General features: G+C 42.7%; 1 protein-coding gene across 1 annotated transcript; it reads left to right on the top strand.

Annotated features, from left to right (window-relative positions):
- The first annotated feature begins 1,025 nt into the window (after nucleotides 1–1,025).
- On the top strand, nucleotides 1,026–14,544 carry arl10 (ADP-ribosylation factor-like 10). The gene is made up of 4 exons (XM_031869020.1): nucleotides 1,026–1,332; nucleotides 5,681–5,864; nucleotides 9,935–10,110; nucleotides 12,379–14,544. The coding sequence occupies exons 1-4, from the start codon at nucleotides 1,195–1,197 to the stop codon at nucleotides 12,550–12,552; spliced, it is 672 nt and encodes a 223-aa protein (XP_031724880.1). The 5' UTR covers nucleotides 1,026–1,194; the 3' UTR covers nucleotides 12,553–14,544.

The following is a 14,544-nucleotide window of genomic DNA, read 5'->3' as shown; positions in this document are numbered from 1 at the left end:
TTACTTGAGAATATTTATTGTGTACATATTCAAAGTATATATGTGGTTCTGCTTCTTAGATGGTTGACTGTTATTATCAATTGGCTCACAGGTGAGCCTACAAAGTGGTGAACTAAAATTCTGAGTATATGCTATTGTTGTGAAATATTACTACCCATATATGTAAGCATATTTTTGTATACTTATTGAAGATCCCCTTCAGACCTGTTTTAAGACACATAAACTCTGCTTTGATATCAAATCAATACAATAAAGTTCAGTGTTTGTGGATATACCAAATATTGTTCACTCCAGAAGTTCAGCTGCTGGACACAAGGTGTCTCCTACTTCAAAGACAAGTTCATTAAAATAGTGTATGTGTTTCAAGTGTCCACATCACACTTGTGTAAGTTGCATACTGGACCATGATTGGCTCAAGATAGTTGTGATGTCATACATTTTTTAACTGAGCTATAAGGTGAACATAGAAGCTGGTGAAATCAAACTCTGCATCATTATAATTGCACACTATATACATTCTGTAATAACACAGATTTCACAACGTGTGCTTTTTCCAAAGCTGACAATGATATTATTTTAAAGGAAATATAAAATGTTTGAAGAGGGCTTTGAACCAATATTTTGACAATAAATTGGCTACAGAAAATATAATTGAACAATGAAATAAAATCAATAAAAAAAATGTAGGGATTTAAAAAATACTGAGAACATTTAGCAGGGTTATGATGGCTGCTAGTCCATGAACTCATAACTTGTGAGGCTTCTGCTGGAGGGATCTGACTCAAAGACCATGTATTTCTAAAATTCTGATTACAGGTGCAACGTGGTGGAAAATAACATTGTTCTGTTAACCTTTAAAGCAAGTACCTCCAAACCCTTTGCATTGCCTTATCTTTATTTGTATCACTGTCTCTTGCAAGTTGCAACTGAACGTTACAAAACAGTGGAGTCAAGAGGACAAGCGAAGTTCACAAGCCACCCTTGAACGCGGCATTTCCCTCCTCTCCTCTCCTCTTGCGCGTCTCGAAACAAAAACAAGCAGAGAGAGCTCGGTCACATGTAGTGAGTCCAAGGAGAAGGAGGAAGCGGCAGTCGGTCTCAACACGGTCCGGGTCTTCAGGACGCAGAGACTCCCCCCCACCCCCTCTCCTCCAGGTTCTCCGGCTCCAGCCCTCCGATCGGTGCGCTCCACATATGGTTCTCCTCCGGCACATCTCCATCGCCCTGACCGCCGCCGTGGCCGCCCTGGGCTCCGCTCTCTTCATCGCCTTGAACTTCTTCTACAAGAGGCGAATATGGTCACCGCAAGCCGAGTACTGCACGATCAAAGAGGTGACGCGGACCGTTTCCTATGATTTTATTTATTGTATGTTATTCTATTGTTTATTCAACTATTTAACTTGGACGTCAAGGTGGTGAAGAGACTGAAATTACATCTGACTGACTGACTGAATGAATGAAATACAACGCTGCAGAATTCTGATGAATACATAATTGAGATGGTGGTGATGATGAAGATGATGGAATGATGCTTGGTGAATAAGTGGCAGTGGCAAGGATGATGATGATGATGATGAAGATGGTATTTAAAAACAATCACAATGGTGAGGATGCTGAAGAAGAATGAGAGTCTGCTGCTCATGAATATCTGAAGTGCCAATGGTATGCTGATGATGATGATGATGGTGAAGAAGAAGATGATGATGAAGATGATGGCTTTGATTATGTGGCAATAATGATGGTACAGGTCAGAAATATGTACAGTAAATATTGGGAATAATGACGATGAAGGTCAACAGATGTTTGTTGAAAGTGGTGGTGACGATGATGATGATGATGAAGGAGCTTTTGATGCCAGTTGTGGTGGTGACGATGATGATGATGACGCTTACTATATATAAAATAACAGATGATTCTGACGATGCAGATGATAGATTTCGTGATGGAGCTGAAACTATAAAAGAAGAAGACGATGAGAAGAAGATGATGATGATGATGATGAAGAGGTTGATGTAATGAGTGAGTAGAAGCTGATGAAGATCAAGTCAAGGAGAACATCAAGACATGGAAAAGTCACGTGACAGCGGCGATAATGATGATGATGATGATGATGGTATCCATAATGTGAAGATGGTGACAAAAAGATGATGACGAGGGCAGGTGGATGATGTGGGATAAGCAGGTGATGAAGATGGGAAAACATACAATGGCTGCCGAAATCTTTAAAATGCCCAGACGTGTCTTTCAGCTCCTCATGGTGTGTCTGAGGCCGATATGAGGGCCGTCAGAGACAGACACAGTCTTAATGAAGGACTCTTCAATGGAGCAGTTCAGCCGCAGCCTGAATATCTGAAGACAATCTGTTTGCTCGTCTCGAATCTTGTTTCCCATTCAATCAGCTGCGGCCTGTAATAAGCTTAAGCCTGCTTTATCTGGCTCAGTCTGTATTTAGAGGATAATGTTGTCAGTTTCTGCCAGCAGCTCGCTGCAGAGGGGAGGAGGAGGAGGAGGGGGGGGGGGGGTAAATGTTTTCATCCCAGGAGCCACATTGTACCGAGATGCATTGTAATCACGTCTTCAGCTTCGGAGAGCAGGGGAGTTGACTAACAGCGCGGGGTTTCTTTTTTTTTCTTTCTTTTGACCTTGGGGAGTTTCAGCAAGTGGGAGGGCGACAGAACAATCTCCAAAAGAGTAGAAACAGATCCGAGCTGCTGGATGAACTGTAGGAGCGGTTTTGTTATTGATGCAGATTCTTGCCAAAAATGCAGATGATTTGGCATCAATGACAACGGATCAAAATGGATTAAAATCAAAGCAGCAACGGCAGAGATCTCCTGACTTTTAGTGCCTGGTTTTGGTCAAGCTCCAGAAACACAGCTACACTTCCCATAATGCAACAGGACAGCGCCTTTTTTTGCCAGACCCTTGCTGCCTGGTAGACGCCCCATGTCTTTTAAACTTTCTGTTATGAATTTACAATCCAAGCCGTGATAACCCTGATGACATCACTATGTCCACCTACCACCATATACAACCACCAACACCACTAAAGCGCACTAATCAACATATCGTTGTATCTCGTTTCTGTTAAAGGGCCAGTGTTTCTTTAGTGTATGATCACCTGAAAATAAGAACCGTTGCCTCAGAATAGAGCCGGCCCCCATGTTTCTACGGTAGCCCAGAACGGACAAACCAAACGCTGCTCTAGAGAGGGCCAACCTTAGTTCTCGTACACGCTTGGCCCACGGGAGAAGTTTCAGTTGGTTGCAATCTACAATTTCATCAACAGATGTCGCCAAATACACAGGAACTTTTAATACGAATACGAACACAAATGTAAAATGGTTTTAGGGGGAGTTTTGTGTTGGAACTATTTCTTGTTGAACAGCCGGGTGCACTGACTGAAGTCTTCACAGGGAGGTTTCTTGGTTTGGTACTATCGTGTTTGTCCAGTTTGTTACTAGTAACTCTCCCTAAAACTACAGATTATCATTTTTTTTGTATTTTTTATTTTTTTGCACAAATTAAACAAACAAGATTCAACGGGGTAATTTGTGAGTTTTAGAGGCGTTAGTAGGTATGTTGTTGAACTTTGGACAGACCCAGGCTAGCTGTGTTCACCTGCATTAAGTCTTTATGCTACGCTAAACTAAGCTAAGCTAAGACACAAGATTCATGTCAATCATCTCATCTCACTCGCTGGAAGTAAGAAAATAAGCAGATTTATTGTATGTTTGATCACTCAGTCAACAATATGTGGTTGTAACTGAAAAAGGCTCTTATATGCCGCCACTATCGCTCATGCTGCTTAACAGCCGACTGCTGAACGGAACAAGTTCAAGGGGTTGGTTGAGAGGCGTTCAGGGTGTAATGTAGTAATTCACTAACGAAGAGCAAACAAGACAAAATAGAGACAATGGTTCCATTGATGATGATATGCCAGGATCAAAGTTTCCATCACTCCTCTCTCTTCCCTGTAAAATACAGCTCTACGTTTTCCATTCAGTGCTGCAGGCTTTAGTGCTTCCTTGTGATGAAGCCAACGTGTCACAAAGCGTCTGCTTCGCTGGAGTGTCCTTGAGCAAGACATTCAATCCCTGTCAGATCCAGCAGTGCAGACCTGCAGCTGAGCTGGATGGCTTTTTTTTTTTACCCTCCCGTGGAGCAGAAAAACAATAGAAATCAATACAGTATCACTGCTTTTTTAAGAGAAATGTTTGAAGCAACAGAACTGAGGTTCAAATCTAAAAGAAAGAGTCGCTGAAGTATTTGAACTGACAAAGGAAGCAGGAGATAAATGGTTAGTGCGCTGGCTTGACTAGAATTGTCTGATCCTTTTATTAACCAAAGAAATGTAAAAATAAATAAAAACATGCAATGTTTTGTCCGGACAAAAGCTTTTAGATAAACGTCTCCTGTGTAATCTTGGTGATACAATCAAAAGAACAGAAGGATGCAAAGCAAATATGCACGAAAATTGACCACTTTGCACAAAGTCCGTGATAGTGGTGCAAGAAAGAGGAGAAGCTTTAGCAGCTGTCAGGGTTTCAGGTTTGTCTCCCAGCGGAGTGCATGAGCGAGAAAAACACGGAGGCAAGCTACAGATCTGTCAAAGCAGCCGTGGTTATCTAATGCTGTGTTTACCCAGCAGCACCGCTCACAAACATGTCAGATGAAAGGAAATTCAGTTCCGAAAACATCTTAGAATTCTTCATCTGATATAATTACAGGGTTGATTTATGTGTCAAGAGCTGATTCTGAGGAGTTAAAGTGTAATATTTTGAACAAGAAAGCTAAAACTGAGGCATCCCAGCTCCAAAAGGGCCAATGTGAATTGCTAATTATCCTCCACAGATCCGTCTGAATGACGACTAACCTTGCGTGACTTTTATAAAGGGGGATGACTGACGTGTGCGGGATCTCAGAGGGATTGTGGTCGTCTCAGGTGCAAAGCCGGCGTGGAGCTTTTATTCAGCCACTTGTCTTTCTACAGATACAGTCATCTCAAAGAACACGGCCTCTCACGTCGGTCCTAAAGATGCAGAAATAAAGAGAGGTGTTATCACGACGCCGCTCTTTTACTAAAGTATGATATCACGACTTTTACCTCTAGAGGTTCCGCAGACACGGATTCATATTCCTGAGCATTATGAAGTGTTGTTTGCACACCGGTGGTCAAATTCCCAACTGTTCAATGCATTCAGTTTGATACATAATGATGAAACCAGTCTGCAGACGTGTCACTCATGAATGTTAGTTGGATGCTGGGGAAAGCATTTGGTTCTACACAATCGTCAACAATTATTTAATAATTTCATCATCAAACAATCTGTAAATTATTCTTTTTCAGAATCTATAAAATGTTGGAGGACAGTGGAGCTTGCCCATAAATCAGTGGGTGTATTACATTTCACAAAGCCACCTGTTGGTTTCTGTGTGTGCCGATAGCGCTGTGTTAAGATTCAGCTGTGGTTTGATGTGCACCAAAGCATTTACACTATTAATCATATTTGTAACCCTGAGGCCAGCCAGCCATTCTTCCATACCCCTCACTCCTCTTAACTGAGTAAATAACCCCGTACCGTGTTGAATTAAATATGTCTGTTTAATCTTTCTTTGCGTCTGCTCCGCTATCACTGAACATTCCCGGAGTGTGACGGTCTCTTTGCTCTGCCCGCAGGAGGAGGAGGAGCGCGGGAAGCGCCAGGTCCTGGTCCTCGGTCTGGACGGGGCCGGGAAGAGCAGCATGTTGCAGGGTTTGACTCCCGGGGAGTCGGCGGCTAAGAGAGGCCGCTGCAGGCCCACCCGAGGCTTCAACTTCATGAGCCTCAACGCCCGCGCCTGTCAGCTGGACTTCCTGGAGAGTAAGACTCCTTTTTTATAAAACACTGTGGGGCTCTGTGTGGAGTCTGGAAGGCATTTATGTTTTATCAAATAGCATGAAATGGAGAATTGGAAAGAGCTCGTACTCTGTTCAGTACAGTCGGCCATTTGACTCCCCAGTGAGGGACATTGAAGTGCAGCTTGTGGGGGGGGGGGGGCTGATGATTAGAATTTAGAGCATTTTTTGAGCCTTTTGAATTTTCTAACAAATGTGTCCCGTGGCTGTTTGGGGTGTAAATGGAGCTGGTATGTGTTGCCCTTACGCTCAGGCTGATGGGAATGTGGCCATTACGTTTAAACGGTATAGTGTTGCAGGGATGACGTATTTTTGTTGGCCAACCCCGGAATTAAAAAAGTAAAAAGCTAACGTTGGGATGTAAACAAACTACACCACTGTCGCATGAGCGTGATGTTTTTGTGGTCTCATTTAGCCACTTGTTAGCAACCGCCTTTTTTAAGACACATAAAAGCTTAAAAATTCACTAGAGGGGTATTTACTGACGAAAATATTAAAATCTCTTAAGCTTGAGTTAACCACAGACCTTATTTCAGGCATCTAACAATAAAACCATTCAAAAAAAACTATCAAATCTGATACATGGAACTGGAAGTGCAGAAATTGCTGACTCTTTTCAGGGTTTTAGGACTTATTCCTGAAGCACTCCATTCTGTCATGAACTTAAACCTGCAATTACTGATTTTTTTGTTAGTCCAGTATTCTCTCTCTTTTAGCTCCGTTTTTGGTCTCCACCAACCCCTTAGGGTAATATCTGACTCTTTAGCTGCTAGATGCTCCACCACGTTCACCAGCTATAGTCTCTGACTGTGTCTGACTGCTGTTTGCTGCTAAGCAGGTAGTGCACAGTGACTTTTTACTGCTTTTCCTCTGAAAGCGATGCTATGAAAGCGGTAAGAGGGAACAGTAAAGTTGTGGCGCAGACAGATAAACAATGAGCTGAAAATCCCTTTAAAGCTCCGTAAATCCGATGGGAGCTGTAGATTCGGGTGATAATTCTCTCTAAGTTCATCAATACGAGCTGCCCCTTTCACAGTCTTTTCACATTCTAATTAACAAGAGGAGGATTATAGCAGCTTTAAGTGTCGATGAGTAACTAAGTGGTAGTAAGTATAATCTGAAATCTGGAATGAACAATGAACAGATTCAGCTCATAGCTCGGCTGATCCAGAGTTAAGTTGTTTGCCACCAATCCTCTCCCTGAAGCTCGCTGCATCCATCACTGCCAACGCAGAGGCTATCTCTGACACTCGCTGCACTGTATTGCAGTGGGTGCAAATATGCTGAATTATGAATGGATGTTATTAGTGGATATGTACAGTATATGTATGCATGTAATGAACATGGGGAGATCAAATCACACGGGTGCAAAAATGCGAGGCGGATGAGTCCAGGTGGATTGTATTTATGTATAAACTCATGAATCCTGCTAATTAGCATTCCTTTTGAAAGCCACTGCGCCGCACTAAAAATAACATAAATCACTTCGCTCTTCATTCAAGACCGTCTTCAGTGTGAGATGCTCGGCTACAGTCGGCCTCAGAGGGAGTTTCTGCGGATGTAGTCGGAGGAATGTGTCACGCTTCGCGGCTGATTTATTCATTGATCTGAACACAGGGGTTGGTGGGCGCCAAAAGAATTCCTTTCTCGTCTCTGAAAGTCAGAGGAACACATGTCACCGCCCACTCACTCCGAGCACTTCAGCGGCCCGGTGCGGTAAATGTTGGGAGTCTTTGTCTAGGCGACATTGATGCAGAGGCATGTTGACAGCTTATTGCACGCTTACACGCATCAGGAGCAGTACAGTGCACAGGGACCCGCTGGAGGAATCCAGCGAAGAGCCTTTATACTCTAAATGAAAAGACGCAGATCATCAGATCAGTTAGGGAAGTATAGTCTCAGGCTTTCAGCAGCTGACATTTGGGTTCGTGCTAAAGGGAACTAAAAAATTAGTTCTCAGCTTCCCTCTTTAGTAGACACTCGAGTGTTAGTACACTTTGTGCTTAGTTTGCTTTGAGGAACTCCCTCAACTCAAGCTCACAAACTGACAGCATGGGTGCCTTTAAACAGACCCTTACTATTCAATGCTACAATATACACAAATGCTGTCCAGATTATTAAATATTCAGTGTTTACAGCTTTTTTTTCTTTTTGGTATAAGGAGAAGATCAGTTGCAACGGGCCTCGCTCTTCTCTTAGAGACTTTGTCTATAGATACACTGGATTTAAGGATTTGACGATGCAAACCGCTGCCAGACAAAAAGTAAAAGAAAACACTGATGTGTATTTTCATCAAGGTTACAAAAGAGACTCGGGGGGGGGGGGGGGACACAAATCAATGGGGAAACAGACTTTGACACGACACGTCCAACTCCGTTGGATGCATGTCTTCTTGGGATTCAGCATAGTTGGCTGCAAATCTTAGGCGGAAAAACAAACTTGTTTGGAGACTACGACTTGTGTGGCTGCTCAGAAAGTGCAGCCACAATCTCCATTGAAAGCATGCAGGAGTTCGTTTTTACCCTCAGGACTACAACTACAACTTAGTTCGATGTACACACACATCCGCATCGTTCACACCCGTCTGACTCAGTGCCTGCTGTGTGTGTTCGTGTGGGTGTGTGTCTAATAAGGTGGCCTGTAGAGCAGCATCCCAGCCGAGCTCCCTCTGAATGTAACACACTGCACACGCCGCTGAGCCTCAGGTCCACCCTCTGTACCGTATCAGGTAAACGGGTATTCATTGCTGCCACATCACATCAGCAAAAGGTAGAGCGCTACCCAGTTTCCTAGCAACATTCTCCATTAAGTCCACCACTAATGAATTCTTGCTGAGCTCTGCTGCGTCGAACTCGGAGGCGGCGACAACCCGCCGGTGTGCGAGCAGCGATTCGTTTGGCACCGACGCTCATCATAGCCGCGGGTCAGTTCTCCTGCACAGCGGGATGGTGGGAGGTGAAAGCCTTCACTTACTATGAAACTTTCCCCGGCACTGAGGCTGTTAACGCAATGTTCTAAGAAATGTGTGAAGATGTGACTGTGTGTGGTGTAAACAGTACTGAATGGGTTCGACCTCAGTGTGCCATTTTATCAAATCACAATCAATCAGTCAGTGAAGTGAACCATTAGTCCACAGAGCAGGATAAATAGTTACATGGTGTAAAATCATACAAACTATTGTAATTACAATAGCAGAGACCTCGGGCCTCTCTCCAAGAAAGCTTTATAGCATTTCAAAGACCCCAATTTGATTGGCCACCTGCCTGAAAATAACAATTTCTATCCAATTATGAAAAAGCCTTGTGAAGAACATTATCTGTTTACGCGCTGATGTAACCGGAGCTCACATGTTTCTTGCATTCATTGACCAATCTCTTATCACTCAACCATAGATGAGCCTCTTTCCAATAATCTCAGAGCCAGGCCTCTTCCCAGTATTCTTTGTATAATCCAGCAGAACAGTACAAAATGATAAATGGGATTAGCTTTTGATTCCCACCCTTTTTTTCTTTTTTAACAATCACTTTTCAACAATACCTGAAAATACTCATTAGCCGTCATAAATATCCTCCAAAACCGAGATCATGACACCCTCCATGTGTGAACCACGATGACAAAGATGCTGCTCAGCTCTTTGTGACAAGTCAAATCAAGGAATCACACCTCAATACTGATACAAAAAATAAGTAGAGAATAATTATTATAAGAAGAATACTTTCGTGCACAAGAAGGAAACTACAAAAAGTAGAGAGAGAAAAAAGGGGTTAGAGACCACAGACGCAATTCAAATGAATGCAGATTTTGGAGATGAAGTTATGTTATACGAACTATTCTTTGAGAAGAATATTTGAATTTGAGGATGAAAGCTGGACATTTTCCCCGGTGCCTGAACTCATAATGCATTTGAGAGTTGGAACACTTTAAAAAAAAAAAGAGCCCGAAACTTAAAAGTCAAAAAGTGGAAAATCGTTGTAATTCAAAGCAGAAAGTCAATTATTTCTTAAATGTATGACATATACGTTTTCTTTGCTGCAGTCGGTGGCGGGGAGGACCTGCGGCGGTACTGGTCGGACTACCTGAGAAAGACTCACATTCTGGTGTACGTGGTGGACTCCTCTGACAGGAGCCGCCTCCCATTGGCTAAGGCTGAACTGCACCGCCTGCTGAGAGGGCAGCCCCAGCTGCCCGTGGTTGTCTTGGGAAACAAGCAGGTAAATAAATGACATCACTAACTAATATGCTCATATGGCGGTTACTGCTGATAGCCGGCCCGGTGACACTGTCGTGGAGGCAAACCTTCTGGTTCCCTCTTAGGCTAACACTGTTAGCTCTGCCAGCACTGTTGCCGTTGTTTGCACTGTTTGCACCATTAGCTGCTAGCCGTCGGCTCAGCCGTTGCCAAGTTGAGAGCCGAGGGGAGGCAATCCCCCTGAAAAAAACGAGCCCACAATGATACAGGATTACAAAAGAATAATGTCACATGAGGTCAAAATGTTAAATTAAAAGTGATCAAACGAAGAGTTTGTTCCCTCCTCATTTACAGTGATGATCCATCCGACTCGTGAAATAAACATTACTACATTTCCTCCTCAGCTCACATTTCTTCACCCTGCTTGTGGAATTATGCATGACCCTCCGCGGGAAGCAGGAATATTTGTCACATCTACTGTCAGAGCGGTGCAGCTTTCATCCCCTCAGTGCCGCGAGCGCTACTCGCAGTATTAGCCAAAAAGATCTATGAGAGACATGTAGGCTGTAAACACTGGAGACAGGTAGGCATCCAGGTTAAACTGGGCATAATTTGGTTAAATAATGAATGGTTATTAGAGGACTACATAACATATAACAACAGCAATTGAATTACTATTTCAACATAGGTAGCGTCTGCTTCACTTAAACAAGGTTTTATGTAACCCAAACAAACAACAACAAAATTATTTTCATCAAATTGTTCCAAAATATTGCTACATACACCGCTTCTGTTTGTTATAGTTTTGCCTGTTATCTCATTGCAGCAGCTACAAATGGAGGCTGTATATTTTGCAAAAAATATCAGTATTTGGAACAAATTGATCAAACAGCTGAGCCGTGGAGAAGTGTTTTTGTTTTTTTCCTTTGCAGGATTGGTTAAAGCATATACGTAATTAAACACCGCACTCATGCCTGGTACTTGTAGATGGAAGCTGAATTCCCCCAAGCAAAAATAAAAAAATAGAAAACATCTGCATCCAGCAAAAGAAACAAACTAAAAAACTAGACTTTTATTTATATATATATATATATATATATATACACATACATACATACACACATACGTACATATACATATATACATACGTATTTACATTTATACATATACACATACATATATACATATACAGTACATAGATACATACATCTTTGTATGCTGTGCACATGACGCAGGTGAAATAAAACAGATACTGGCTCTCTCCCACCACACTGCTTTGTTCTCTGCCTCGGCACTCGCTCTGTTTAAAACAGCACAAAGGATGTTTCCAGAAGAATCTGTGTGTTGGAAAAAGACGCGGTGGTACAAAGAAACGGGGGGGGGGGGGACACATCTGGAGACTCTAGCCGGGGTTGAATGGGTCGTGTAGGAGGGTGGCGTTAAATTCACCTCCTTCACATACAGACTATATATATAGAAGCATGTAAGTCAATGGTGATTTTATTCTATTTCGGGAAGTCAAATCAGCTTTTTAAGGTGGATTACTTTTGCAGGTTATGTCCAGTTTGTACTGCAGCTGCAACTGATTTTTTTTTTTTGGGGGATAAAATGAAAAGGTAAAATCAAGTAACATAGGAGTATCTAACACTCACCCCTTGTAGGCTTGAAAGGCTCTTAAAGTCGCAGCTTGCCTCTTCCAGGACAACTGGTATCTGCTTGATGCAAATGATTCCAATTATAACCCAGTTGTTGTGCTCTTGACACCTATATTTTTACCGAATTATGGCTAAATGTACAGTTTCTGTTTGTTTATGGAGCAGTTAACTGTTTGCATTTGTCACCAGAAAGTAGCTAACTAAGCTAACGTAGTTGTGCCCGGCTAACCCCCACAAGCTCAAAATGAAAGCGGTGTATTGGGAACACACTGATCTGACAAGGGCAATAGTTTCAATAGATCATTTTATGGTCATTTTTATACCTTTTTATGAACGTCTGTAGGGTCTATACATTATTACACATAACGCCATGGTGAACAGAGACTTTCCGTTTACTAAACTCATATCTGTCGTACCGGAGATGTTTCTCGGCTGATAAATAATTGTTTATAATTAATTTATAAAGGACATTAAATGTGCCGTACATTTAAATGTATACAGCGACAACTGATGAAATTATAATAATTACAATACAAGATCAAACCACAACAAATTATTTAAATTATTATTATGTGTATGTACAGTACTGTAAATTGTAAGAGACAGCCATTTTTTTGTTTTCACGCTCTTCACAGGATAAGCCCAACGCTGTGAGCGTGTCGGAGCTGCACGAAGCCTTGTCTCTGGGCTCCGTCACCGAGGACAGGAAGCTGTTCATCTTGGCCGCCCAGCTGGGCTCTGATGAGAACCTGAAGAACTCCTGCCGGGGCCTGGACACCGTCCAGGACCTCCTGCTCCAGCTCGTCTGATCTCATTCCCCCCATACCCCCCCCTCTCCGAGAGCAGAGAAATAGGATATGGAGGGATGGCAACAAAGTGGTGGCTGAATGCAATCTTCCTCCTCTTCCTCCTCATTGTTAAAGCTCTGACTTAATGGAGGTGGAGGAGGAGGAGGAGGAGGAGGAGGAGGATGCTGAAGGCTGCGGGAACCATGGCAAAGAAATCACTGAAGAAAATGCCAAGATGGAGCGCAAAGCCTCCTCGTCTTCATCCTTGACCTTCTTCAAACCACGTCAGTTTGTTTTCGAAAAAACCTTCAGCTCATCTCATGGTACAGCTTTTCTTCCGACTCATCTTACTCACCGGAGGAGGAGGAGGAGGAGTCGCAGAGCGAGGAGGACAGAAGGACGAAGGTTTGACACAAAGTTCCCCTCCTGCCAATGATTCAGGCTTTGGACTAGTATGAACTGTGACCGGTGTATTTAAGCATGCGTATTGTTCTGTATATAAACGGAAATATGTCAAGTTTGTAGATCCATTTACAAGATTTCGTCTGGTTTTGCTGTTTACTGAAAACCTTTTTGTGTGTGACCAGAGAAGTCGGCAGAGCAGAACAGGTAATATTCAGGGTTGCCAGGTTGGAGCCCCGGGGACTAATACTGGTGAGTTAATCAACCGGGTGTTTGGAAGGAACTCGCTGACTCCTACAAGTGGGCTTTGCTGATATCCAGGGGGATTTCATGAGGGGATTTAAAAGGGACACACTGACATTTTTGAAAAACCTGTGTTACTTTTCTTGTCAAAATTCTTGTCGGGAGGGAAAGTGTCCTCTCTTTTCTATGACTCTCTTCACGAGAGAGGATTTTGAGCTTCTCCATTTGAAAGCAATCCCTCTTTGGTTGTGTTCAGTCCCAACTAAAAATACACGATAGCGAACATTTAACTCACACTACCGATCAGCTGTTTACGTTTTCCTGCGTCTTCATCGGCAGGATGAAACACGGCCAGAACGAGCTGACGTGAGAGAGCTGTTAAAACTTGCCCGATTGAAACTAATTCCTGAAGACGTCTCTCCCTTTTTCTCTTGAAGATGAGTTAGATGACCAAGCCGAACTTGTTCTTGTTTCCGGTTTGCGTTCCAAAAGAAATGAATGGAAACAAGCTTTCATTTGCGTTTTTCTTTGACCAATTTTCTCAACATTTGTTTCAAATTTGTGACACATCTGAATGGAAACTTGTCTTTAGACAAGAACTCGTATGCAGTGAAACACACGTCCTTGATTGTATTAATGCAGATGTGAAGTGCTGTATTTGACTTAAATTTACCTGTACACATAAACTGGAATTAGCTAGAGTCTGATTTTTAATGCTGCGTGTGCGTGTGTGCAGCAATGTTTGCTTATGACGCACACGTTTTTAATGAATGTGAAGTTGTATTCCTTTTGATGTACTGTAGTTCTGCAGTAATGTTGTTTTCACAGTGATCAAGAGTTCAGTGGATTGTTGTATGTACATCATTTTTATAAACAATGCAAATGCAACTGTCAGGTATGGATTTATGCATGTCTTTATGTTTTCTTATTCTCTTTTAAATGCTATTAACGTCTCGGCTGCAGTTTCTTAAACAGCAAGTGATTTTGCACATCAAAGTGTGTTTCCAGGGTGCTGGGGAACACGACTGAGTATATGGGTAAAATAAACAGTATGAAGTCTTTAGTGTCTCCACAGGGAGCTGTGTGAAGTCAGATGAATGTCCTCAAGTGATGTCACTCGAGTCAGCGTCAGTTGGGACTGCAAGTTTGAAAATGACAAATGTCTTTTGCCGATGAGTTAGACAGAAGTGAGTTTACCAGACCCCCGTAGCCCGATGCTCATCTCTGCCTGCTACTTAGCCGCTACTAGCATTTACACACCAGAATCTCTGACCGTGCTGTCGGCGGTCGAGTTGCATTGTGGGTAATGTAGGCGGTGGGGTTTTGATGAGGAAAAAGAATGCATGGAATAAAAAAAAATCTCTGGTT

The sequence above is a fragment of the Anarrhichthys ocellatus genome, unplaced genomic scaffold, assembly GCF_004355925.1.
Source record: "Anarrhichthys ocellatus isolate YVR2014 unplaced genomic scaffold, GSC_Weel_1.0 scaffold45, whole genome shotgun sequence".
Taxonomy (NCBI): Eukaryota; Metazoa; Chordata; class Actinopteri; order Perciformes; family Anarhichadidae; genus Anarrhichthys; species Anarrhichthys ocellatus.
This window is presented reverse-complemented; position numbering and strand designations above follow the sequence as displayed.